Below are 27,862 nucleotides of genomic sequence, written 5' to 3'. Positions count from 1 at the left end.
AGACACACCCAAAGTGTATTGTCAATAGCAGCCAAGGCTCATGAGCTTGAAATGAAGCAGCTGAAATCTTACTGTTAAAACTCATCAGTGCCATCAACAAAAGGCTGTTTATTTTTGAAGAAAGAACTGGCATGCAATACTGATTTCAGGTCTGCTTTTCTTTCATATATGCATCATGCATTTTAGTTTTTTGTGTGGTACAAAAATATGGCAAACAACCAATGAAGAAAACTGGGAAAGGTGAACAACTGCTAAAAGTAACCAGGCCACCGCAAAGCGTGGCATATGCCCCCGGCCGTATGTTGTGAACCACATAATGTAGATCCCCCCCCCCCCCCCCCCCCCGCCCCCCCGCTGTATAACACGCCCTCCTCCTCTCCGCTCCCCTTCCCCTAAAATCAAAAAGCCACACAATGATTGAAGTATTAAGTAATATGTTTTTATTGTTAATATATTAAAATGTAACAGCAGAATCCAATGAGAGTAGAAGAGAAAATAAGTTTAATATTAATCACTGATTGAAACCAGCCTTCGTGTGGTCAAGTCCAATTCACCAGCAAAAAATCTCCCTGATCGACAAAGGTGTTTTCTTTTAAATGAACATACATAAAATTCAAAATGGCAGCCGTAGCGGCCATATTGAATGAGCGGTGGCATCTCCGATCGAAACCAGCCTTTGTGAGGACCAATTCAACACCAAAAAGCAGCCCGATCGACCAAGGCGTTTTCTGTTAAATGAGCGGAAACCAAATTGTTGACGGACGATGGATGGACGACGAACAAGGGACGGGGCCTCGACATAATGCCCCCCTGCCTACGGAGGCCGGGGGCATAAAAACAAAGTTAAAGTGACAGAAAAAGAGAAGGCAATTGAGCATAATCCAACAACGCTCCTCCGGTCATTCCATGCAAAAAACAAAACATTCAAGAGTCCAAGAAATCAGTGGAATTTTATTTATCAGAGTCAGCAGACTGAGACATAAATGAAAGCAAAGTTTTTATTCTTATTGTCCTGAAGGAGGTGTGATTTCACGCATGGAAATCGCATTCAGACCACATCCTGAGGGATGTCTGCATCGACTACTTTTTTGCCGCACAGGTACAGAAGGTCATTTCTGAACACCACTGACCAGGTCACACAAGTGAGCACCATGAGAGAATGATCAAGACCTCAAAGCCAGGAGATGAGGAAAAAAATGCAAAAATCCACACACACACACACACACACACACACAAAAACACCACCTTATGGTCACAGCAAAAGTACAAAATGTAAACCAAACCTTAGCCCAAACCAATTAAGTCATTCTTCTCTCAAGGTGCACACTTAATTTGCACAGCAGCTCAAAGGAATGGTTACTTATCCATTACCTCAAGAGTTTAAAATCAAATCTAGAAAAGAACCATCACCTTTTTAGTAGCCTACATTCTGAAGTCCAGATTCTTGCCAGCTTGGATGCCCAAAGCTTGCTATGAAGGTGAGAGTTAAATGTAATTCATAAAAATAGCAATATACTTTTTTTTTTTTTAAACAATTTTTTACATAAGCCCTTATAAAGTACACCTGAGTATTTGTTTAAAACCAAGACAAAGAAAAATAAATATACATTCAAGAAATAAGATGTAAACATGATATATAATACTCTATGAAATGACTACAATAAAAGCCATGCAACACTGTCGTTCCAGAGGTACTATGTGGATCTAAAGAATTTCTCTCCAAGTGTTCTACTTCAGACAGATTAGCAGACATTAACAGAACCATGAGAGCAATTTCACATTTGGGAGCGTTTGGACGTAGACATTCTCTCTCCATATTGCTTTGATAAGAGCAATGACAGATTGAGCACCTGAGATATTTCTCCTGATCCACAAGATGTTGATCAACCCTGCAATTCTGAATCCACGACAGCATGAATAATGGTAACGTGCTACACACTGCAAAGTGTGCAGGCTACTTTAAAATCAAAATTAAATAGAACAACTAATTAAAGATATAAAAATAAAGCAATAAGATGTTCAAGAACAGTTCAGTAATCAATACCGAAAAGACAGAGAAAACGATACAGACTGCTGTTCCATCATACAAACTCTGCGGAAATTTACTACATCCTGTTAACTCTTCTGTTGTACCTACTGAAAAATGTTCGTTTTTCTTTAAAATCTTCCATTTAGTAGAAGAACACCCTTTTGCCTCTCAACCCAACCCTCTCCTACCTAGAAGTTTAGTTTTGTCTTTACAGTCGAGCTAGAAGTGCAGGAACCAGACCTCACACGACTACCTTCATCCTCTTCCTCATCATCTTGATTGGTCCAGCTCGGCTTCAGAGGGGTCAGTTCAGGGGCAATCACATCTCCATCCTAAATAAGTGAAAAAATATCAGAGAGGGATGCAACTATCCTACTGTATTAAATTAAATGACTGCTATGCGATTCACATCCCTAATGCAAACATTTTTCCATCACTGCCTCATCAAGCATCTACCAATAATGTAAGTTGCCCAATTAAGACTGCTTCAAAAATTAACTGATCTTCAAAGAGTTCACATAGATGCATTCATCGGTTTGGACACAGATACTACACGTGAAACAGGTAAGGCTCCCAATAATTTCATTCACCAAAGTGACTGAATTTCAAGCACAGGCCATTCATTAGACTGATGTCACATCTTCAAGAGAACGAACAAGGCCAGCCTACTCGGCCACTGGCTAAAGCTGTACAGTTGCCTGATCTGAAACTAGCACATCGACAATTCCAGCTTGTATAAGAAACTAAAAAACAGCCCCTCCCACCAAAGGAATACATACCATAATCTTGGACTCAGGCCTATTATTTTCCAATGACAGTCCATGGGCAAGGCACCATACTGGTGGGAAAAAGGGCTGTGCCAAAGGGGGATGTTTACCTGTGGCTTGCTGAAATCTTCGTTGAAACACCACTTCACAAAGTGCTTCCGGGCTGCCTCCAAGCTCTTCTCATCAGTCCTCTTGCAGTAGACCCGGATCATCTGTTCGGCAAACTTCTCCGGCAGGAGCTGGGACACCTGTGGGGAGGGCAGTCCGCTGCCAGGCATTAGTTAACACACAAATGGTGGATGACAAGTGGTTCAAGAAAAATGAGATTTATATTCACAGTACCTAAATCAGCTTATGAAGTGAAGAGAGCACAACAAAATAGCTTCAATTCAACAAATCATGTGCAGTTGAAGCAATTTGTTTCAACTGCTAAAAGTCTACACTGCCCAAGGAAAACCTCAACTGCACATGATCTGTTTTTAAAACAGGAATTATAGCAGAGGCCCAAAAAACAGCCTACCTGGTTTTTGCGGATCTTAATGGCTATTGTTGGGTCATTCTTGCAGTAAAAATACACACTATTGATCGGGTTCTTCTCTTTCATCCCGTAGTCCATGGTAATAATCTATGTGAGTAAAAAAATAGCAGAACAATAGGGCACAAGCATGAAGCATATTCCAAAGTTACTATAAATTTGGTCTGTGAGTTTCACACAACCTATTTTGGAGCTGCACATTCCTTTCTTACACCACTAGGTGTCTCTAGCCTCCAGAGTGAAAATATGTGTGTGTTTAGCAAGAAACTGATTATTATACCAAGGCTGGCTCTAGCTGCAATGTGAACAAATGATATTAAAAATAAATAATAATAATAATAAAAACCTGAAGATGGATAATCAAATAGCTCTGTATAAGACTTAAACTGACAATAACACTGCAAAGAACAAAGACCAACAATAGACGAAAATCTGGAGGAAAATTGAAGGAATTTAAATTTAAGGGACTATATTAATTTGTTGATCTAGGTTTCAAAAACCTTAAGTACTGCATCAATGCTGTTCTGACACTGGAGAATTAGAATTTTGCTCCAATGTCAAAAAGAATAGAAAGCACCTGGCATGCCTCCTATTCATGTTGATGTGGCAGCAAAAGTATAACAATACACTTCTTCACTACATTCCTTAATGCTGTAATTGTTTTCAGTTACATTGGTATTGTTGAATACCCTGCCATCTAAAGACCACCTGGGTCAGCCTGGGTTTTTTGAGTACACTTGTGTCAAGCCATTTCATCACAAATTCATATTAGCCTCTTGAGCACCTTTAGATTTTTTCCACAGTAATATTTAGAACGTAAAAACTGGCAAGTTTTCATGATTATTCAAAACCGAAGACTTCACGTGCATCAGACCCAAGACCTTGCAAAACCAAGTAATGTGGATTAAGATGCAAGCGGAAGCAAACAAAAAGACAAGCCAAACAGGTCTCACTGAAGAGCCAGAGTAAACATTGGAAATGTCTTTCCTCACTGAAGTTTGCCAAGGGGTTCAGAAAATGTCATGAATTTGGCTTGTGTTCTGTTGGAACTGTAAGTAACGTTACTGGCAGTATGAAGCCGGCAACAATAAGGACTTTTGCGACTTTTCAAAGTTCCAACGATAAAATCACAATTACGTGATTAATGGAATTAAGCTAAAATCAAATCTTCCTTCTTACTGTTGCTCATTTCATTGTACTAACATGACCTCTAGCTATCCAGCTAGCTACGTTAGAGTAAATTAGTTGGCGTGAGTGGGTGGGGTTGAAGATGGAAGAGGAGACTTTCTTGCTTGTAAACACAGGCTAAGAAACCCGCCATAATACGCTGTTAATGAGACATTCGACTCACACTGATGATAAAATCTTCAGCCTGAAGTGTCACTTCTGTGCCGCCGGCAGGCGTGGCTTCCGCAACGCTGACTGCCATTTCAAGCAGCTTATCCTAAAGAACAACGGACAAAACGCCACTCCAGTCAGAGTGATGAAAAATCTCCAACATGACACTGACACAAAGTAGACAGTGGTATAAAGGCACAGATTTGGCTAGAAACTCTCTAATTTCACAACAGTCTGATCCATGCCATCTCACCTGCGTGACCAGCACAGGTGTCTTGGGCTGGGTCTGGCCCACGTATTTGTAGAGCTGGCGACGATTGATGTTCTGCAGGATGGCGCGAGCCTCTGCCAGCTCTGGAGATGAGGAGTACAGGATCTGCAGGAAGATGTGGTCTGAAAAGGGAATGGGGGGAGGAGGGGGGGGGGATTACATTATACCTTTAATCATAAGCCTCTGAGGCAGTCTTACCCAATTGTTATCACCTGCATGTGACTCATCCCATACCTGAACTCAAGCCTGAGCATGCTCAAAAGCTCCACAACAATTAACTATCCATTTTGGGTGGCATAAAATCAGAGACTTCCGTCACTAGGACACAGATATGAGAAATGCCTTACCGGTGAGTTTGGTGTAGGCCTCCATATCATCTATAGCAGTGGAGATGCTGAACGTCTGGCCTTTGGAGCCAGTAATCTCGATGTGCTTGTCAGCCTTCACAAAAGCCTCTGTTATCCTGAAGACAACAAGAGGCTGTCACTGTCAGCAAAATGATACCCAAATTCATGTTTCACTCCTAATTTGTGTTGATGACACACAGTTCATTACCAATTCGTTGATCAATATGTGTCACACAGTTACTGCCACACATTCATGGAAAAAGCATTTCTGCTTTACCAAACTTTACATTCACATCATTATGGCAAACAATCCTACACAGGACCGGATGTGGTTTCCAGTGAGAGTTGGAGTCCATTGGAAAAAAGAGTGGAAGCGCTCACATTGTTTCAATGATGTTTCCCACTTTGTGCTGGTAGGCGTGGCGATGAAGGCAGTTGCGCGTGTGAAACAAGTCATACAAGTTCCCCACTTCCTGAAACCAACGGAAAATGCAAAGTACTTACGAAAGCCGTACGATTACACGTCACAATGCCAAATCAACAATTTAACACTATTTATCCGCACTGACCTCAGAAAGCAACTGTGTAAACTGAATTCATTAAAACGATTAACATCAGCAACAGGGATGTTTGGTGCAACTATGATCCGTGTGATACATGGCAACGCAAAGACTCATCTGATTCTAAAATATAAAGTTAAGTAAATGAGGCCCCATTTCACAATGCTGTGTGCATGGCTCAGGCCTCTGCTCGGCGACACCAGTACCTTGTCTCTAGTGCAGATGTGCTTCTTTCCGTTCACCTCGCACACGCGCGCAAACTTCAGGAAGCGTCGATGGTCAAAGTTATTTCGGATGCCCAGGTGGTAGCAGTCTCTAATGACAGAGAGATGTGGCCAAGCAAAATTCACTTATAAAGATGACAGTTCTTAAAACGGGATATTGGTAAAAATCTGTAAATGGCAAAGAACAGATTTTAAAAATAATTAAGCGAGTACTAAAGTGGTCATAAGTTGATTATTCTGAAGTGGACAGAGCCATAGCTTATACTTTATGGGTCAATGTCAGATATATAACCCAAAATACACTAATTAAATTTCAATAAAAATGAATCCAAATTAGGCATGAACAACAATACCAGGGTGGTATCGGTAGGAACTGATAACAGCTGAAAACTCATGTAGATTATAGCCGACATGATGGCCTGATGAGATGGTAACACACATGTGCCAGAGAGCTGATGCACTTGATACACCGTTGATGCTGCAAATTATGTGAAAATGTGATGCTCAAAAAGTAGCATAATTATTGTAATTTGAAACTCACAAGCAACACAAGGCTCAAGCTCTCAGCATAAAGTGTGCAAATTGAGATATTTTTTTATAAAGGTAGAATTTTATATTTCTCCACATCTGTGCCCATCAACATCATGCATACATGCATGTGTAACTTGGTTGCAGTTTGCATTTTTTGTGATACAATAAAACCGGGAAGCATGGGGTATCAGGTACTGACATCAGACAAAAAAAACAGTTTTTGTCGCCATTTCTCTCCCATTTTCTCCCCAATTTAGTCATTATACCAATTCCCCGTGTGTATCACACAGCCCTGGTCGATGCGCTATCCTCTGTCAGTCTGGGGAGGGTGTAGACTACCACATGCCTCCTTCGATACAGGTGGAGCCGCCAGCCGCTTCTTTTCACCTGACAGCGAGGAGTTTCTGAGAGAGGAACGTCTGACCAAGCCGGAAGTACCGCTGCCGGGGATTGAACCCGGGTATCTGCGGTGGTAGGCGAGTGCTTATACCTCTACACTACCCAGACGGCCCCAAATACCAGCTATTGGCCCCAGAATTTCCATAACGTGCCTCTCCAACGCAAATCACTCACCTGGCAAAATAATCCCATTTGTCCACATCAATTCCAGTTCTTTTGTTTGCCACAATCTCGTACAAGAAGGATTTCGCTTCTGGTCTTCCTTGATACGGCCACTGCAGAAATGAGAACGAAAAACATTTGCTATGTAAAACCTTAAAGAAGAAGAGAGGAGAGATGTGAGAGTAGAGGTGTGGCTCATGTGTTTGGGTTGTTGTGGTGACGCACTGGTCTCTGCTCCTGGCTGAGTGGGACGGGGGTCTCCGGGGGCCCGGCTATCTGCTCCTTGATGAACAGCAGGTCCTCTGGCAGCTCCAGCCCGTGCTGCTTCATCACTGGCTCTAGATCGTTTACCTTGATCAGGTGATCGAACATCGCCACGGACGCAATTTCATGCTGGAGCACGCACAGTAAGACAGTCAGACAGACAGACAGAATCAATACGGCATAGGCACCAGCATAAACCAATATGCAATGTTATGTTAAGAGTTATGTTAAACCAAATATACAGGCTAGAAAAGAACATGACATAAAATTAATTACATAATTCTTTAACACATGCACACAGCCATAACATTTTTCTTGTTTTTTTCCAGTAGCGAAGAGGGACATGGCAGAACTAATCAAGCAGATGTTGAACAATACCTTCCATTTGTAACCAGGCCGTGTTTTTGGGATAAACATTCCATCAAACATATGGGAGAAAGGGCCATGTCCTGAACACAGAAAGATGGATGAAAAGAGGGGATAAGGAGTGTCATTGAAAATAAAAATATAGATAAAAAATTTGGACAAATAAAACCCAAAGAATAATAAACTACAAATACCGCCTCGTGGTTGTATTCCCTCAAGGCATTCCTGAGATATCGCGTTCATGAGAATGGGACGGACAGACAAACGGACGAACAGACGGTCAACCCGAAAACATAATGCCTCCGGCCATGGCTGTGCCGTCGCGGAGGCATAAAAATAAATGGCTCGACATTATCTTCCAACTTCAATAAGAAAAGAGATGCAAATAACCTGCAGACGGTGCAGGCTAATATGAGTGTGGTTCAGGTGTAGGACTTATGTTATTGTTGAGACTGTTCCCCTGTACTGGTGAGGAGAACTGACTAAACTCTATTCACTAATGGCTAACACCAACACCAGCCATTTGGGGTATGAGGAAGACATACTGATGATGAGACATTAAAACTCACCAAGGTCATGGCACAGTCCTGCAATCTGGACACACAGTATGTCCCTCTGACTAATGAGAAGATCAGGCTGGCGCTTGTTCAGAGACTGGACCAGCTGGCCAGCCAGGTAGCCCACCCTGTCAGAGACAACATTATTTACAGTACATTACTCATTTTCAAAAATACAACTGTAGAGGCATACCTGGGAATCAAATCTTTGGCTTACAACCCCATTTTCTGGATGATCACACACTGCTACTATGTGCTGTAAACTCTTGACTCACACTCACAAATCTCTTTACTGTGACACTATTATCAGCTACCAAATCACTACCGGTTTAGATTTTTAAAGCATAATTTTCAGCAGACTGTATTAAGTGAATCAAGCACAAAAATCAAATAATTTTAAAGAAAGATTTTTTAAAAATTGCTTAAGCTTTGGTGAATAACCTTGCAAGACCAATGACACCCAAAATCATTTGGGAAATTCCCAGAAAAGGACGTACCCAAGAGAGTGTTCAAAGCGGTTGTGACAGGCACCAGGAAAGACCAAGTAAGTGGCCCCCAGCTGCTTAATGTGACGCAGACGCTGGAACTGAGGTGTGTCAATAATGCTCACCAGCAAAGGGTGCAGTTCAATGTGGCCGTGAATAGGGTCATTGAAAACCTACAAGGGCAAGAAGGACTTTCATCAAAGCAGCAGAAAATGCTGAAGACCAATCCATATTGAGTTTAACTCGATATGGTTTATTGGCATGAAATGCATACAGTAAATATTGAGAAAGGGTAACACACAAGTAGTGCTGTAGGTCAAGTGTACATTTTAACCATTTTAAACATTATAAACGAACATCTCTCCTCTCTCTTATCTATTAAATGTCTGCTAATTGGCATAGAAAGTGCAAAAGCGTTACCTTCAAAATGTCAGCTGAGATCTGCCACAGTTTCCTCAAGCAATGAAGAATCTGTAGTCTTATCCCCAATGGGCTAAGGAAAGAATAAAAAGAAATAAAAATCTATCAAAACCACGGGAAAACACAAGCAAAGTAACCAAGCAGGGAACAGAAGTTAGGCTTTTTTCAGGCCTGTGTTTTTACCACAACTCTTAAAACATCCCACCCCAATCCTCCTGGCATGTTCCAGCAGGCAGGCAGCAGTCTTGACTGTAAACCTACTTACCCTATGCCCATTTTTTCCAGATGCAATTCCGCAAGGTATGGCAATCCCACTCCTGTGATCTGTTCCGCTATGGAGGTAGAGCAAATCAGAACACAGTTAAATCTCTCCTGAGGCAGACAAGAGAGCTTTGATTGTCATAACCAGTAAATGTTCTATCGCCGTTACCCTTGGAAAACTTTCGACACCAGCAATGCCAGAAGCGCCATCCTAAAATTTCTTCTTACGTGAAGATTACCACGCTCGCAAGCGTAGAAATGTGTTTCCACGGCGGCATAATTAGCAATATAGAAAAACATCGCTGTGCTATTTCAATGCATTTTCAATGATTTCTCAATAATAACATCTTTTCATTAACCCAAAAACATGGCTGAGACTCACTTCAGAGAACTATCGATTGTCCCCAGAATTTCATGATAAAGTGGCGTTGGTATGTCTTTCGTGATATCATATGACAGGCCTACTACTTGAATGACCTGTTTTAAGATGAACTTGGCAAGGAGTGCAACCGATGGATGCAGCGCTAGCTATGTGCTTTTAAACGGTCCGCGCTATGGTGCCATTATAACCAGGGTGAGCGATTGGACGAGTGTGTGTATTTTATCCAATCAACGCAGTGACAGCTTGTAGCCTTTTCCCCAAAAGATGGTACATTTTTACATGCTACATGCTTGCAGGTCAGGCACTCTTCACGGTAAGAAGACATATTTGGACTGCGTTTCCGGCATTGCTTGAGCTTAAAGTCCTGCACGGGCAATGGCGATAAATTTCTCTTGCAGTCACATCTGTCCAGAATGTAAACACATCATGGGTTCGTCATATTAATAAACATTTTTAAGACGAGGTTAATTGTCCAACTCAGGTTTAATTAGAGTTGTCACTGCCCATAGACCGTATAAAAATAGTCACTGCCCCATAATCAAATGACATGAGAACAGCTTTTTGAAAACCTTTTTCGAACTTTTAAATGCATGTCGCAACTTTACCAGACAAGTCGTGGTTTTCATTTTGTTTGTTTTTATTTTCTTATGCACTGCTCACTTTTGAGGAGCTAACTATGCATTTCCCCTATGATGAAGAAAACTGTACCTCGGAACTTGTCCTCCCATTGACCGAATCCCGCTCTACGAAGGTAACTGCAAGTAGCTTCAACATCCCATTTTCTGTAGTCAACGTTTCGCCAGACAACGTCCGACACCCGCTTCTCCGGGGTTCGAAAGTTGACAGCCCCATTTTCTTCTCTTGGACGTTTTCGATTTTCCATTTAGATTGTCGATTGCCAGGGGATGAATAATGTAACTAGCCAGTTCACATTCAGAACTATAACTTCGTCGGTGGTCACCTAATCTAAAGCCTTTCCACCGGCTGTTCAACGAGCGCACGTAATCTGTCTTCCTACTTGTGGCTACCCACAATGAAGGCTGTACTCTGGACGAACGCATGTACTTTCCGGGGCAAAAGGGAGGAGTCGCCTGGCACTGGGAGCCAGCGGCGGCTTCCCTATTGGTTAATCGAACTGTCTGTCTCAGTGTGCCGGTTCTATGGATTCTCTTTCTCTCCCCCCCACGTTCCTTCTGTTCCATGTGCTGCAATCTAAGTCCCGAATGAAACACACCAGCGAAACGGACAAAGCTATCAAAATCATCACCACATTTGGAGCGCCACATCAATAACCTTGTATATGTGCCTATGTCAATAACGAATACAAGTTCCGTTATTGTGCGACTGATATTCAAAAGATAGCGGCGCAGGGTGATGACAACAGTGTCCCAAAGCAAACGCTCGTTCTGCCGCTCACTCCCTATGTAGTGTGCTACGTATTTTCCACTATATAGGGAATAGTGAATAAGTGAACAAGTGAGTCATTTGGACGCAGCCCCAGTCTTAAAACAATAAAACTTAAGACTTTCCTGCTAAAACCACAGCTTAATTTTGAAGTTGGCACATGCTTATTTTATTGTGAAATAATTTGCCTCAGTAGGGCCATGAAGCACATCACTAACAGAGACCTACTGCTAAAGAATATATATTTTCAAAACATATACTCTTGCAAAGGTTACACCTACAGTACATTTGAACATAAATGGGAAATTTGCTCTGACAGTTAGTAGGAGTTAGCGGACTATGAAATTTCATGGTTTTCTACTCCCACACAACCATTTGTGAATCACTTGTCAGGTGTTCAAAAATAATTTTTCCATACAATTTTTCATACAATCTCTACATCAAGGCTGCTCATCAGTGAATGTCAATATCTGAACCAATGTGGTTTCTATGAACTCCACACCCCCCCCCCCCCCACCCCCAAGACCAAAACTGTCTTGAAATGCATACATCCAGCAGCACATCAAAAAATATGCATTTACAATTTTTTGTTATTATTTGTAGCATAGAGCAGCACCCTTGGGGGAAAAGGAAGGCCATTTGAGGTATTTCTGGTCCGTCACTGTTCCACCTGGTGGTTGGGTCCACCAGGTAGGTCAGAGGAGAAGTGGGTTATCCAGGACTGCCACTCCTGCTGCCACACCTCCATCGGAATATTCTGCACTTTTGGTTCTAAGAAGATGTCCGGCACACTCATTGAGCAGCATATTTGTCCCCTGTCTGTGTGGAAAATTGAAAAAGCATGGCATATGGCTCACAGATTTTAACACAGTGACAATGCTGAAACAACTGAACTACATTACGCATTAAAAATTAAAATGTGTCCAACCAATCAATACAAAACAGTATTTTCACAGACCCTCAATATGTCTGTGCAGTCAGTATAACTAGAATGTTACTTTTGCACTCAATACTGAAGCTGTATTCCATTATTGCATGCAATTTTTAGTGAATTTCAGTGAGCTTTAATTTCCAATTGATGTTAAAATGCAAAAGATGCTTACATTTCCACAAGTGCCTGGTGAAATGAATATACACCAGGGTAAAAGATCTCAACAAAAACATGTTTTCACCATACCAAAAATGCTGTTACTCATTCATACAAAGCTGTGTCAAAAGTCATTAATAAAAACTTCCTAAATCTAAGCCTGCCATTAAAAGTATTGATATCAAAATTTGGCCACAACTGTCGTGGGCTAGTATGGAAATTTGCACGGCAGTAGCCAGAAATGTGAGCGTTGTTGTAGTTTCAATATAGCGACTTGTCAGCAACTTACTTTTTTAAAGCACACAACGACTTTGAAATTCACAGTTGAGCTTTATCTCGTAGAACAAAACTCAGAACTCTCTTAGGCTTACATTAACTACAGACCTTATTTTCGGCAGAAAACAAAATCTCTATGGGAAAAAAGGATTGGAAATCTGCTGAGGGAACCCATGAAGAAACGTACGTGTTGGCCTACAAAAAGACATCATCACATGTAACATTCTATTGCATGGACGTGTGAAGTTGTTTGTGAATTCTATACCTTATGACCTCATGTAAACAGACAGAATTCAGAGTGTCTGTGGTCATTGTGGTTATTTCTGTAGAAAAATGTTCCAGCAAAGTTCCAAACTCTTGGTGCTGCATAGACATGAGGCATGTCGCCCCATCAAGCCGTAACATGGCAGGATGGCATACCTGCCATCCCAATATTGTAAGCCCTAATCTCTTCATTTAGCGCAGTGTGTACCTCACATAGGCTCCAAAGATGCCAAGCTCACTCAGACATGTGTTGAGTTTCAGAGGACAGCCGCTCCTCAGCAGATAGTTGTGGACAGGCTGGGGCTGGACCTTGTCCATCAGAATGTAGGCTGTCCTTTCTGAGCTGCACTTCACTCCTGACAGCACCTGGCAGATGTCTGCACCGTAGATATTGTTACCTGCCAAAACAGAACTGGGCATCAGCAGGTGAGTCATACAACCAAGGAAATGTTGAGGATGGCCTCCGAAATAAAGGAATGCTGGAATATAAAAAGCAGGGCTGCCTTACCCCCTCCCTCCCTCTGGGGTTTCAGGACATACCGGTCTGGGTTTGCCAAGGCCATAGCCACAGTCTTGTCTCCCTCCTCTCCCTACACAACAGGAACAATATCCATGCACTTCAGATAGCAGCACAAAAGACCTGTGATTGTACCAGACAGGAAAAGTAGGCTCCGGTTTCTCATTAAAACCATTCCTCATTCACATTAAACTGGTCTGTTCAGACTATGTGATAACACCACTGACTTGCCCCAACATGCTATTAGATATTCATTTTCAAGCAGCATGCTGAGGGATACAAAAGTATCCAAGGTAACTAACACAAGGTAAGGTTCTTGCATTCATCTTTTAAAGTTATTAACATGTAAAAACATAAAAATGTTTTTCCATGTTGGGGCATCTGATTTATTCTCAGGTGGCATTTCCTGAATAGTCAGATAAGACATGAGTGAATATTTTTTGTGCTTCCTTTTTATGTTGTTCATTTTTCCAGTCATCTTTAATGATTTATCAGGTCATGAGCACCGCAAACATTTAGCACGCCTAGCAAACGAAAACCTTTCCTCTTTTAAATGATCATTATTACAAAAATCATTTTATTATTATCACAATTTTGTTCAACTTGAGCTTTTGAAACCAGCCATTTTCCTCTCACCATGTCCAGGGAATAAAGTCCAGCAAAAGTTGCTCGGATCTGAGCCACAGCCTCCGGGTCATCCGGAAAGAACTTCTCCAGGACCCCAGGTCGGGCTAGCTCCTGCTGCACTTTCTTAGTTCCAGCCAAGTGGGTGCCGATGTCGGGACACTTGACTGCCAGAGACCGCTCCATCAGAAGCCTTGCCTCCCAACTCTGAACAAACACGTTACTCAGGATCAGTATTACCTTTTTGTTTATCAGATACCCTTATTCAGAGCAAATTATATTTTTATACAACAACAGATTTACTCAAGTAAATCAGGTAGGGTTGGGCCAATGAAGGATCGGTTGCTATTGGACATCATCCATCAGTTCAATTGATCGTCAATCAAGATATCCACTGTAAGCCATGCAGTTTAATTACAAATTTTATTTATTGTATTGATTAACAGCAATGGGCAAAGTGGGTTCTTTTTATACAACAGAAAAATTAAACTCACAGATTTGGTGAAAAATATAAGACCTCAAAAATAACAGTAACTGTGTACAGACCTGTTCCGTGTAGTTCTGAGGCATGTATCCATTGCGGAAGTACACTATTGCAACCTCTTGACCATCTCTACAAAGACAAAAACAAACAATTCATTCAGGTCAATCTTTTAACTAAGCCTTTCTTGTATGTTTTTTAAATATAGTAAAAAAAATAAAAAATAAATAACAGTACTGCACTTTTAGCCATTTAAATATGGCCACAAGAAGAGCACGTTTAAAGAGTAAAGAAGAGATAAGTAACGTAAACCTACATAAACAGCCTCTTGTCCTGGTCCAGCAATCCAGTCTTACTTACATCTTCAAACCGTCTTCTTATGACTGGAATATTTCTGTAGACAGAAAAAAGGCACTTAGAAGCCAGTGGGGAAAAATTCACAGAACAACCGTATTGTCCTACACAGTAACCAGAGTAACTTGGTGCCAGGAATCCCTTTGAAACCATGGATGCAAATGAAGAAGCTTGTGCTTTCGCAAGAAGACTTAAGATAAACGAACCACTCTCTGTTGGACTGTATCAACTTACCTGTTCCACAGTTCATTCTCAACATATCGATGGTCATAGATATTCATTTGGACATCCTCCACCAGAAACATGACCACAGCCCTGCAGAAAACAGGAAGTGCTGTTAAATCTTTCTGCTATTACGGAGACTGTGTTCATTCCAAACGTTCACCAGGAACTTTTTTCCTTTAGTTAATAAAATACGACCACATTTAGGGACAGACTACATCGTAGTTTCAGAAGTGTTAATCTCAGCCACATTCGGAAGCTATGAAACATTCTATATTGCCTGCAGTATAAAGGGAATACATGGAATTAATTTCAAGGTCCTACTGTATCCCCACAAATTGAATTGTTCACAATTTCAAGCCATTACATGACAATCACTTAGCAGACACTATCTTCCTGAGTGTCTCATAAAAGTAGAGAACATCTGTGTTGTTTAAGGAATATAAAAATGTGATCACACCAAGAAGGCACAGAAAATCTATTTATAATCAATAAGTGTAAAAGTTAAGTGAATAAAACCTACAATTAAGACTGGAAACAAGTAAATACCATTATAGAGCTAACCTATTTCAGTTACAGTTATTTCAATAGCATTATTATCCCAAAAGGAAATATGAGAAAAAAGTGCTTTTACAAATCATAAGGACATGCAAAACCACAGGATTTCAGCGGGTCAATGCTAAGTTTGAAAGTAACAGAATCTTACATTACTAATAAAACAGGCTCAACTGCAAGGTTACAAGAATGTGAACAATCTAACAAAAGTTATCTAAGAAATACACAAAACATTGCTGAAGACATTACAATGGATTTATTTTGAATGCCTGTGAACTAAAACAGGACACATTTGCCATAAAAACATTCATTCTGTTCTTGATTCAAGTTGCGTATGGGAGAGAAAATCTGAGAAAAATGACTCTACATGAACTTGAAAATAACAGTCATTCAAAACTATATCACACTGCATCAGTGCTACATCCATAAGGCAACAAATTACTCTCAGAATTCTATTTACCAAAGAATCTTTGAGATAACTGCAAAGCTAATAGACAATAATTGTCAGGGGAGCTTCCAATGCACTCTATACAAAATAGTGGACCCCTTACTAGCCAAATATATAACACACCTCTCAGAGCCATACAACTTCCAGGCCAAAGCCAGGGCCTTGGCGAGCCCTGCCGCTGGGTTATTGTCCAGGATCCTTTTCTGCTCCTCTAATCGACTAGCAACCTTCAGAATGTGCCTGGTGGGCCACAAGGGAAAGATGACATTATCAGAAACAAATTTAAGTAATTTGCAGGTTGTAACATGACAGAATTGCCCACTAGTCAATGATGACACCTCAGCAAAGATTCAGTACTTTACCAGCAAATAATTCTTCACACTGGACCAGGTGATGCTTCAACAAAACTATAATCAAGCTTGATGAGAATGTATTGAAATCACTGCTTTGTTTACTTTATTGCTGTATATTCAAACTAAATGAAAGACAGTAAAGAAAGTACATTTGTCTCACTTCTGAACTTATCTAATGCTTACATAGCAACCATTAATACTGCCAATATGGTGAAGCATGAACACTCCAATGCACTCACCTGAGAGCCAATGACTATTTTCTACAGCTTACACAGTACTATAGGAGAGCGAGTGCAGAATGACTAATGAAAAATAGTAACCTGTGGGAGCCCAGTATGATCAGGAGAAGAGCTAAGGCAGCCGTAACCTGGGGAAGCCCCGACAGAACATAGCCAACCTTGACACCAAAACATAGCTGCATCTTTCAAACTCATGTTCATATTATAAGTGCGCACGAGTAGTCGAATACAGTTAACCGTGGGAGGTGCCAGTATTCGGACACAGTATTCAAGTACTCTAATAGATGTGCACTGTACCACAGGATGTCAGGGAGAACAAGTCGCGATTTAGTATGACGTAAAAAAAGAAGTGTCATGTCCGGCAATATTTTGATGCTGAAAGTAAGACTACCTTTGTGTGTGAGATATGTAATGCCAAACTGAGTAATAGTTCAATCAGTGCAATGCTGAATAATGTCGCTGAAGCATCCAGAAAAGACTAGTCTTGACCAAACAGCAGAATGCAAGGAAGTTCCTATAACTTCATTTACTAGCCTGGCTCATAAATGAGACTCAGTTCGAGCAGAAAAAATATCAGAACTGATCGCTAAAGTGTCAGCAAAGAAATACTGCTACTCAGCTTTGTTGAAGGTAAGGGCTTCAGAGAACTTATGAAATATGGTGAACCAGATTATCAGGTCCCTTCCCGCAAAACAAACACTACCAGGGTAGAATGGCAATAGGAAACATAAGAGACAGCCACCAAAGCCAAGTTCCAAACAACAAGTGACTGCTTTGTTTATAATAGGCCTACTGGTGGCTGTTTTGCTTACATAAAGCAAACAACGTTACAGGCTTCTGCTACATTTTCCTTTAACAATGTAAAAGATCAAAAGGGCCTTCAGTATAATAGGCTAACCCTACTGTTTTTGCTTTGGAAGGCATTTCTGCCAGGTTTTAGCAAATAGCATTATCTACACATTTTACATATTTGCAAAAGTAGGCCTACTATTCATTGAAACAGTACAAATGCCAGTTTACTTATGTTTTGTATGTTATGAGTAAGAAGTACATGTTGCCTATAACAAGGTTATGTTTATTTTGACATTCAATAAAGCCTTTGATTGATTTACATCATATTTTACGCTGCATTATTTCCCTATATTAAATTTCTTAAATTGATAAAAACATATTGGGGAAACCAGCAAGTCAGCCCATGGCATGCAATTCCACTGTGCATTTCTGAATAATATTTAATTAAATTTTTATTTCCATAGCACTTTTTAAATAGATACAAACACAAAGAGGCTTTACAATGGAAATATAATAGAAAATTGGGAAAAAAACAGGCCTGAACCCACAAAATAGGTTTGCGCCGACTGGTGGAGAAAACTGTAATTGCAGTGGGAAAATTTGTTTTCAGCTCGGGAGTCGTCGATACCGTCCAAAGTCTAATTAATCTATTTTCACGGTTAAACAAACACCCACCCATCATTAAAACTTACGAATATTTGAACATCAAAATTAGTTAGAATGTACATCTTTATTTCACATCTGGTGAATGCTAGGTCAATATCAAGAATTCAGCTATGCTCAGAAACGAAAAGGTGCCTCCTTACAAGTGAAATTAACTAGTATGCCAGGTCAGCAAATTACTTCATGCAAATAACAGTGTTCATCTTGGAGCTGGTTCAACTGACTTCACCTCAAGAGTTCTGAGAGCCCACGCCATCTTTTTAAAAAAAGGAGTGCAGATATGCCTCATTTCTCATTTTTTGCTTCATTCAAACAAAGAAAGCAGAGAAGGTAACGGGTAACAGACAGGTTGACAGCTGAAAAGGTGCCATGACAGGAATCAAACTCCCGTGCTAGCAAGAAGATTCCAACATCACATGAGTCATATGATAAAGAAGCCCAATGCGCTTCAAGCCTGCAAATTAAGAGGACTGGAGAAGAGCCAGGACAGTTAAACTAGAGTTAAAAAACTCCTAACTTGGACACCTCATGGTGCCTAAAATAAGGAACCCTGGAGCACAGGTTTCTGAGGGCAAAATACACTGTTTAAATGAAGTGTATTTTGCCCTGAGCAACATATGCTCCAGTGTTCCTTATTTTGGGCCAGTCCCCGTTAAGTGTCCAGGTAAGGAGTCTTTTGCTCTAATCCAGTGGTCTCCAACCCTGGTCCTGGAGAGCTACAGGGTCTGCTGGTTTTTGTTTTCACCTTAAAATCAGCACCCAACTGAGACCCAAGACACAAGGTGAGTTAACTGTATAATCAACTGCTCTAATTGATTCATGAACTGCAGACTGCAGAATCACTATGAAAGCCAGCAGACCCTGTAGCTCTCAGGACCATGGTTGGAGACTACTGCTCTTATCACATGAGTCAGTTACCTTGCACCACATGTCTTGCCCTCAAGTTATCTTCTATTAGGGCATGCGGTACCTGTGAACAGCTGGAGTCCGTGAAGCAAGCCCTCCAAAACTGGCTGCAATGGTATTGATCTCAATCTGCTTCAAGGTTGTGTTTCCATCTGTCCCTCGGTCCAGCATGTAGTCAGATCGATTCAGACCCACAGCTATTGGCTGAAAATCGCAACAAAAACAAAACTCTGAACAATTAAACTTGTATAACTGCACTAGTTATAACTAACATTACAAAGAATTGTTGTAGTTGACTTTATTGGCTGTGAATTTGAAATATACAGTTAATTTGTTTTACATGTCAACCAATCAAATTGTTATATACTAGATTAACAGCGAGCTCCATTATGTTTGGGACAAAGACATTTTTTCTTTATTTGGCTGTGTACTCCGAAATGTTTCATTTATAATTCAAAAATTCACGTGGTTAAAATGTTCACTAAGCTTTTATAAAAGGGTACATTTTGCATTTCACCATGTAGAAATTGCAGCACTTTGTATACACACTCCTCCATTTCAGGGCACCATAATATTTGGGCAAATGGCTTCACAGCTGTTTATGATTAGTCAGGTGTTCAATTTCTTCCTTAGTGCATTTATACGAGTTTTCTTGATCTAGTCTTGATTCTAGGCTTTTGATTACCTTTAAAGTCTGATATTGGTATTTGTCAACATGAACAGAGTTGTGCCAAAGAAAGTAAAGGATGCTCTTATGAGGCTGAGAAATAAGAAAAAAAGACATTGGCCAAACCTTTCACCATGTAGAAATTACAGCGTTTTTTTATACATGCCCCCGCTCCCCATATTAAACAGACTTTTCTGATCAGTCTTGGACAGTTCCTTTTGGCCTCCACACTTTGCTCTTGCCATCACTCTGAGTGAATATTGGTCTCTTCTGTCCACAAGACCTTTTTCCAGAACTCTGCAGCCTCTTTTCTTAGCATACGGTAACCTGGCCATCCGGTTTTTTGCAGTTTGCACACTGTTTTGCATCTAGCACTGTGGCCGCTGTAGAAGAGGTGTTTGGGGGTTTTTCTTCATTTTGTTGAGAATTCTTTGGCCATCAATTGTAGAGGTCTTCCTTGGCCTACCAGGCTCTTTGCAATCACTGAGTACTCCTCCTTGTTAATGATGTTCCAAACAGTTGATCCCGTTAAGCCCAATGCTGTGTGCCAAATGCATACTATATACTAATGCAATAAAATATATACAGTGTACTGTACTAATATAGTATATAATTTGGCAGTTAGTATGTAAGAAATTAATTCAATTAAATTTTATTTGTATAGCACTTTCTACAGAGAACTGTCACAAAGACGTTTTACAGAGTAGCAAAGCAAGAAACAGAGCAAACAGAGCAAAACACCAGGCCTGAACCCCCAAATAGCAAGTACATAGGGTAAAAACACCCAGTGGGGAGAAAACCCTCAAACAGTGGCAAGAAAAACTCCCCACTGGGAAGAAATCTCGAGAGGAACCTGGCTATGGAGGGGGCAGCCCATCCTCCACTGGCCAGCCTGGTGTAAAGTAGCAGTAGAATGGAATGTAGTAGAAATGCTACCAGGGATTAATGTTGCAAAAGTACTCCAAATTCAAAGATGAACTTGAAAGTAAATGAAACGTCGACGGACGTCAGGATTGAGCTGTGAAGGACTACTCCGCTGTACAAGCTACTGCCAATTTCAAATTTGAAAAACAATAGCTGTGAAACATAATTAAAATGATTTTCAAAGATTTGTAAGAAATGTCTGTCTGCCTACCTGGGAACACCCTTCTTGAAGAATGTGCATGTATATATTGAACAACCTTGCAGTGAAATCATCCACTTTGATGGTGCTGGGGAAATGAAATAATTAAATTGAACATCATATTTCTCCACTGTGACATAATTAATATCAGCTTCCCTTATTCCAATACTCAGTATAAAGAAGCATTTCAAATCTGCTACAGGTTTCTGACTGCTGCTTTTGCCTATGCAGGGCATATAACTAAATCCAGGGCCCACTACCAATCATAACCTTGTTGTGACTCAAGAGGGGGGTCACCTTTAGTAGCATATTCTCATATACTCACACAACCAGCAGCTGGATTAGCAGAAAATTTAAAGAAATTAACACCTTATTTACATGGAGACCACATTCCTTCCATACAACAGCAAGCACGCAAGACTGAATTTTGATGTTACCTGGCCAGGGCCTCTTGGAGGAATTTGGAATCCTGGCTGATCTTGTCCACCAGCCGGTTGAAATGTGTCTGCACAGCAATCCCCTGGTCGAAGAGCACTTTTGGTAATGGGGAAGGAAAGAGCGTGATTGGGGCATAGCTCACCACCTGCAATCAGAACAGAAGATACAGTGCCCTCCAAAGGTAAGGTAAAGGTAGAGAGAAATTGATTACTTTTGAGATATATATATATATATATATGTATATACTTAAGGCATTTGGAATTGTTGTCCCCCCATTTTCAGCGGTGCATAAGTAGCCTAATTTCACAGATATACTTGAAAGTAAACAAAAGCAATAAAGTCTGATATTTGGTTACGTAGCCCTTAAATACAATAAATGCATCAGCTCTATGACCTACTGACATCACCAAATGTTTGAAATCTTCTTTGTAAATGCCTTTCCAGGCCTTCACTGCAGCCACTTTCAGTTGATCTTTGTTTTAGGGTGTTCTGTCTTCAGTGTTCTCTTCAACAAGTGAAATGCATTCTCAAATAGATGTAAATCATTATATACAGTACTGTGCAAAAGGCACCTGTAAAAAAATGCTGTACAGCTAAGATGCTTTCAAAAATAATGAAATGAACGGTTATAAATATCGAAAAAATTATATAAAGAGCAGTAAATAGTTAAAAACAAAATAAAATCAATGTTTGGTGTGACCACCCTTCGCCTTTAAAACTACATCAATTCTCTTATGTACACTGCCCGGCAGTTTTATAAGAAAATCGGCTGGTAGGTTGTTCCAAGCATTTGAGAGAACTTGCCACAGTTCTTCTGCAGATTTTGGCTGTTTTGCTTGCTTCTGGCTCTCCAGGTAATCCCAGAGACCCTTGATCAAGTTTTTACCTGAAAAGTAGTCTATTACTTAAAATATTACTTTATTTAACAAAATACAAAAATGTGTCTGTAAAATATATATATATATATATATATATATAATGATATATATGATTTAATCAGGGGACTGACTTGGCCAGTCCAAAAGTTTCCACTTTTCCCCCCATTGATAAACGCTACATAGACCTACTGTATACAGCAGTGTGTCTTCCCCTAAAACCGATTTAATACAATTTTGCAATAACCTAATAAACAGAACTTAAATAGATGCCAAACTGTTATTCCAAGCATCTGCCTTTCTGTATCAGTTAATTCCAGCTCACTGTGCAATTTTATAACAATTCGTTTCCAAATCTGCAGACAAAACATTACAAAATAAACAGCATTCCAGGCTGTGTAGAGCACTGCCTATTCGCCTGACTGAGCCCCAGTCATTCCTCTCCTGTGCTAACCTGATTTCAACTTTTCTAGGGGAACAGTAGTAGAATCATAATAATACAGGCAATTTCTGTCGTACATGCTTATTAAATTAAAGCCAAAGAAAAGTTCACCTCTGACGAATTTGGAGACTCCTTTGTCCTCATTAAAACTCCATGCAGAAGGGCCGTGTCTTTGGCCACAGCTTCTAAATCCCTGATCAGCGCTCCATTCATTAACACGTCCTCTGGCACTGCCTTTGAAACCATCTGTAATAGCATAGCATTTAAAAATTCTGAAAACCTTCGCAACTTAAACCGCGATGAAGAAGTACTTCCGTAAAGATCAAAATAACAATCATAGAAACAATAACCTGTGCTAAAAGAACATCAATTAGACAAAGTACGCCCATTGCTTTAGAATTTGATAAATTGCATACTCATCATGATTTGCACATCCCGTTTAACCACGCAGTTTGTGACTGGTGCAAATTAAATGGATGTCTAGCCGCTAGCGATCAAAACAACATTATAGACGACAGAAAAGCTCAGGAATACACCATCAAGATTTTACACATCAAAACCACATTACGAGCAAAGCCATTTAGCTGTTGTCTTGCAAGCATTAGCTAAGTTAAACGACATACAACGGCAGATAACACTTAAGGTTGACTAGCGCTAACTGAAGTTAATTAAGTAACGTTGGGTAGATATTAACACGAACACACCGTGCTTATATTATTGGCACACGTGGTGGAATGCGTTTCAGTAAGGTGAATTGCTTCTTCTTCGGTCTATCCTTACGACAAACGGATATTTCCAAGATAAACAGGTTCACTTATGTCAAGTGCAGCACCTCAGCTTCAACCTAAACTCGTTTTCCGGTATCCACACAAGTTAATGAAAAATGTACGTAGAGTGCCAGTACGTAAGAAAACACGGATGCAGGAACACACGCAATCTGTGCAATCACGAGTAATTTCCATTCTCGCCGGCAGCGACATAGCAGAATAAAATTATTTCGTCATATCGATGGCTTCACACCACGCTTAAAGACTCAGTGGTTCAAATATGATTGTTCAAAGTCAGTTTATATCAAAAACGTTTATAGAAACACGAGTTTATGCAGGCCAAACCGCTGGGTCATGGCCATGAATGACCCACCTCTGAAGCTGAAGCCAAGATGGTACACAAATTGTAAGATAAACATGTTATAAAGCAATGTAATGGAGAATACTGTCTGGAGATTGGTAGGTTTATTCTACAACTAAATTAATTCTACAATCTAATGACAGTCCTGAGAATTTTCCGCTGATGCTTAAAATATGAATGGATATTCAAGAAACACGCGGGCGTTAAAAATAATAGCGGTCTTGAGAGCCTAAAGCAGGGGTGCACAACTCCGGTCCTGAAGAGTCGATCTGCGTACTGGTTTTTGTTCCAACCGATTACCATCGATATAGTTTTCCGACAGTTCTATAAACTATGCTGCTTCACTCCTGTATTTGAGCTCAATAAAATCTCTAGGATACACTTGCAGCCTGCGGCTGTAGCTGGTGCTTATACACGCCAGATCAAGATATGATTGGGCTAATTCAGTGGTCTCCAACCCTGGTCCTGGAGAGCTACAGGGTCTGCTGGTTTTCATAGTGACTCTGCACTTCGTGAATCAATTAGAGCAGTTGATTACACAGTTAACTCAACTCTCTTGGTGCCTTGGGTCTCAATTGGGTGCTGATTTTAAGGTGAAAACAAAAACCAGCAGACCCTGTAGCTATCCAGACAAATGTTGGCAAATGTTCACACAAAATCCTGAAATTGATTGGCCCTTGTCGTGCGCTTATTATCTTATCTCGGTCCACGTTCCATATTCTGGAAGGGTTCCAGGTTTTTAATCTTTTCTACAGTCTATGGTATTTGATCTTGTTTTGATACTGGTAGATACTGGTTCCTGTTCTAGTTATCGGAGGCAGAAAATTGCTCGAGATTATACTCTCGCGTCGCCTTTTCCGCTCCAAATTCCCATTGGCTCAGGATGTCATTGGTCAAAACTGATCCGCTAGAAAGAGCAGCCAAACGCAAAACAGAAACAACGCTAAACCGGAAATACTTTGATTACAATCTCTGGTTGAACTGTACATAAAACGTTGCAATTGTGTGAGGCCTTTAAACTGTACCCAATTCCTTTAACTGAGGTATGACACTATCAATCCTGCACTTATGTTCACTTATTGTCAGTTATTCTGTGTATAACAGCGTTTGCTAAATGTATGTAACGTAATATCGTTTAACATTAAATTTGTTATTCCACCAGCGACTTGGCGAAGTCAACATTTTTGTCCCCACGTCGAAACGTAACGTTAAAGTAGCAAACTTTTCAGAATGAGCTTCCTGTAATAGTCGGAACATTCGAAGCGCAACAGAACGTTTTGTTAAATGAATAAACCCACATCGCCAGTGATGTGCCAATCTAACGCTTAACCCTATGCAACGTTATACAATTGGACAGGTAGTTGTTTTGCTAGATAGTAAATGCCCGATGCCTCAATCGACAATGTAGTAGATGTTGGTGTTCTTAATGCAATAAATTCACATTGCAGTTGTGGAATCAGCAATTTCAGAACTGTGTCCCTGAAATATTCCACATACGTGACTGCGTCCTTAATTTATTAAAGGGAAGGAAATAGCACCGCCCAGTGTTAACACTGGGAAATCATTTAAGATATTAGACTGATGACACTAAGTTTCTGAAAGTAAACAACGCTAACGCAGTTTACAAAACAGAGAAACGCGTAACGAAACAAGGTAGTTCATTAATTGTGATATACAATAATTTGGTTTATTCAGCTATATAAAATATGACGTTACAACACCTTGTAATACACTGATGTGATAGAGTGAAATCGTGGCTCATAATTTCCATCTATTATTACTCATAAATAGACATGTAACGACCATTACTGGATGCCATTAAATATTTATTTCTCTACAAGCATCGTAAGAGTGTGTCCTATATCACGGAAGTGCTATTCGTGCACTGTCGCTAAGACAAGGAAAGAAACAAACAGTGAAAACTAAGAATATATTTGAGGTTATGACGTACAGTACAAACTCCCCGAGGAAACAAGCAAAATTATTTTCCTAAAATTTGTGAGGGAACACAGACCATTCACAAGAGAACAAGAACTGCTTTTTTGAAATTCTCAATTATGTCCATCCTCACACACACACACATATATAAGGTATAAAGTTAGCCAAGTATAAAACAATTTTCAAAAAATTTAAAGGATTAAAAAAGAAATCTATAATCAAAAAAGCTGTAGACGAAAGTGTGAAATTTAACACACCACAATGTGGCCACGGTATAAATTATAATTAAACCAAAACAGTTGCTCTTGGTCAAAGAACACGTTCTCTGTGATTGTATAAACCTCAAATATCTGACACTTAATTTCTGCACCCTGCCTGTCCAGTCCTAATAACTAAAGGTATTTAAATAAACAGATAGTTCCAAAAGTTCTCACACAGCTATCATCATTATTTGTTTGTGCTTTTGATAATCTTGCTCATTACTAATTACTAAAAAACTGCATTTAATGACCGAAAATATTGAACTCTTGAGGCGGGCATGCCAAGTCATCCAAGGTGTAAACAGAAAAACAAACCAATGAATATATGTAAAACTGAATAGCACTGCAGAACTTTCTGCTCAACAAAAGCTTCATTGACAGTTTGTATCCTATATATCCCAATGAGCTGCTAAGCACTTGGCCATGCGGTCCCCCTGTTGAATGGAATGTGTCACCATGGACCATGCAGTGATCCCACAGTGGGGTCCAGTGACAGGAGCCTGGGACACATGGCTGTTCGAGTGTCTGGTCTGCTGCCGGGAAGCACTTCTCAGGATTCTTGGACTTTACTACTGAGCTGCAAGGCCACTTGCACTTACCACCATGGCTCAACTGAAAGAGAAGGCTTTACAAATGGGAGGACAGGGATGGGAGGGGGGGGGGGGGGGGGGGAATCTGATTTCAGAGACACTTGCCCTGCTGGAGATAGGCCCACATGCACACACTTAGCTCTTTCACCAGGGATACATTTCTGCCACTATTCCAGATAAGATTTCACAAAATAAATGATTCAAAATATAGACATCATCCAACAGGAATGTTCTTTCTTGTTAAACTGCAATTACTGTGACCAATGCCAAGTAGCTCAAAGTATGGTATAATACAACACATTATTCTGATAGTAAATTAAGAACCCCCCCCCCCCCCTCCCCCACCAGGGTCATCAAACTTGTTCAATTATCAAATAAAGTCACGCCAGGAGTGCCTTAAATTTTCACAGGATAATCCTTGTTTTCAGATTTACGCATATTTTCATCACATTTATTCAGAAGTCAAAGTATCAATAATACACATAAACAGGCTTAGTGCCTAAAGATTGTAGTTAGCGAAAACATGGCCTGATAGCTGTCATTGCTTATTGGACTCATTCTCGCGGGGGCCTTTGCCTGTTTGTTGGCACAGATGCGAGGCAGAACTTCATGCCTGCATCGTGTGTGTGGGTGAGTGCGCGCGCGTGTGTTTGAACAGTTGTCATGGTGGGAGACAGGTGCAGTTGCCTCGCAAGGCCTACTGCATAAGCCGCAAAGAGGTGCTCACACACACTTCAAATTCTCTGGTGCTTTGAAGCCAGACACTGGCCGTGCCTATGGAATGCCTGTCATTGTTATGGAAAGCTTTAATATCTAAATATCGAGGGAGGCACATCACTGCCATGAGCCTCACAGAACTACTGTCTACAACTGTACACATTGCACTCTTGTGGCTTTCTTATAAAGACCCCAAATGTCCCTCAGAAGTATACAAGCTCCAACTGCAAACACACTTTTCTATGTCTGTGATGACCGATGGGATATTTTAAATAAACATAAAAGGACTGAGCCATGAGTCATGACCGCTGCATTCATATGGCCACTAAATGATAAGCAATGCACTTAAAAAAGCCCAAAGACAGGTTGTAATTTGTCAACTTCATGTTGTTTGTAGGTACACGGCAGCCATTTAAAGCAGCTGATATTGTACACATTGAAATGTCCAAACAGAGTTGGAGGCCAGAATATCAGAGAATGCCCACTACACATTAAAAATCAAGGAATCATGTTGCAGCCTAATTAATTAGCCTGAAAGAATAACAAACTTTTTTATTGTTTATTTAGCTTGTGCTGTCAAAGGCTATTTAACACTGTCCAT

The 27,862-nt window shown here is 40.4% G+C and overlaps 2 protein-coding genes across 5 annotated transcripts; both read right to left on the bottom strand.

The window, feature by feature from the left end:
- Nucleotides 1-931: 931 nt before the first annotated feature.
- Nucleotides 932-10,963, bottom strand: samhd1 (SAM domain and HD domain 1). 2 transcript variants are annotated; one of them, XM_035382109.1, is made up of 16 exons: nucleotides 10,607-10,963; nucleotides 9,521-9,587; nucleotides 9,256-9,328; nucleotides 8,848-9,008; nucleotides 8,363-8,478; nucleotides 7,806-7,876; nucleotides 7,389-7,556; nucleotides 7,176-7,276; nucleotides 6,054-6,162; nucleotides 5,669-5,760; nucleotides 5,288-5,403; nucleotides 4,923-5,062; nucleotides 4,683-4,775; nucleotides 3,317-3,421; nucleotides 2,907-3,044; nucleotides 932-2,361 (listed from the first exon to the last, which is right to left on the bottom strand). In XM_035382109.1, the coding sequence occupies exons 1-16, from the start codon at nucleotides 10,779-10,781 to the stop codon at nucleotides 2,218-2,220; spliced, it is 1,869 nt and encodes a 622-aa protein (XP_035238000.1). In that variant the 5' UTR covers nucleotides 10,782-10,963; the 3' UTR covers nucleotides 932-2,217. The 2 variants fall into 2 exon arrangements, with proteins under 2 accessions (XP_035238000.1, XP_035238001.1); XM_035382110.1 differs by lacking the exon at nucleotides 10,607-10,963 and adding an exon at nucleotides 9,899-10,022.
- A 484-nt stretch (nucleotides 10,964-11,447) lies between these two features.
- gss (glutathione synthetase) lies at nucleotides 11,448-23,761 on the bottom strand. Of its 3 annotated transcripts, none has more exons than XM_035382111.1 (13): nucleotides 23,333-23,760; nucleotides 22,740-22,874; nucleotides 21,311-21,456; nucleotides 20,886-20,961; nucleotides 19,148-19,287; nucleotides 16,254-16,370; nucleotides 15,140-15,220; nucleotides 14,868-14,945; nucleotides 14,617-14,683; nucleotides 14,083-14,277; nucleotides 13,438-13,519; nucleotides 13,138-13,327; nucleotides 11,448-12,121 (listed from the first exon to the last, which is right to left on the bottom strand). In XM_035382111.1, the coding sequence occupies exons 2-13, from the start codon at nucleotides 22,872-22,874 to the stop codon at nucleotides 11,998-12,000; spliced, it is 1,431 nt and encodes a 476-aa protein (XP_035238002.1). In that variant the 5' UTR covers nucleotides 23,333-23,760; the 3' UTR covers nucleotides 11,448-11,997. The 3 variants fall into 3 exon arrangements, with proteins under 3 accessions (XP_035238002.1, XP_035238003.1, XP_035238004.1); XM_035382112.1 differs by lacking the exon at nucleotides 23,333-23,760 and adding an exon at nucleotides 23,045-23,252; XM_035382113.1 differs by lacking the exon at nucleotides 15,140-15,220 and having other exon boundaries at nucleotides 23,333-23,761.
- Between the last annotated feature and the right edge of the window lie 4,101 nt (nucleotides 23,762-27,862).

Source organism: Anguilla anguilla, chromosome 11 (assembly GCF_013347855.1).
Source record: "Anguilla anguilla isolate fAngAng1 chromosome 11, fAngAng1.pri, whole genome shotgun sequence".
Taxonomy (NCBI): domain Eukaryota; kingdom Metazoa; phylum Chordata; class Actinopteri; order Anguilliformes; family Anguillidae; genus Anguilla; species Anguilla anguilla.
This window is presented reverse-complemented; position numbering and strand designations above follow the sequence as displayed.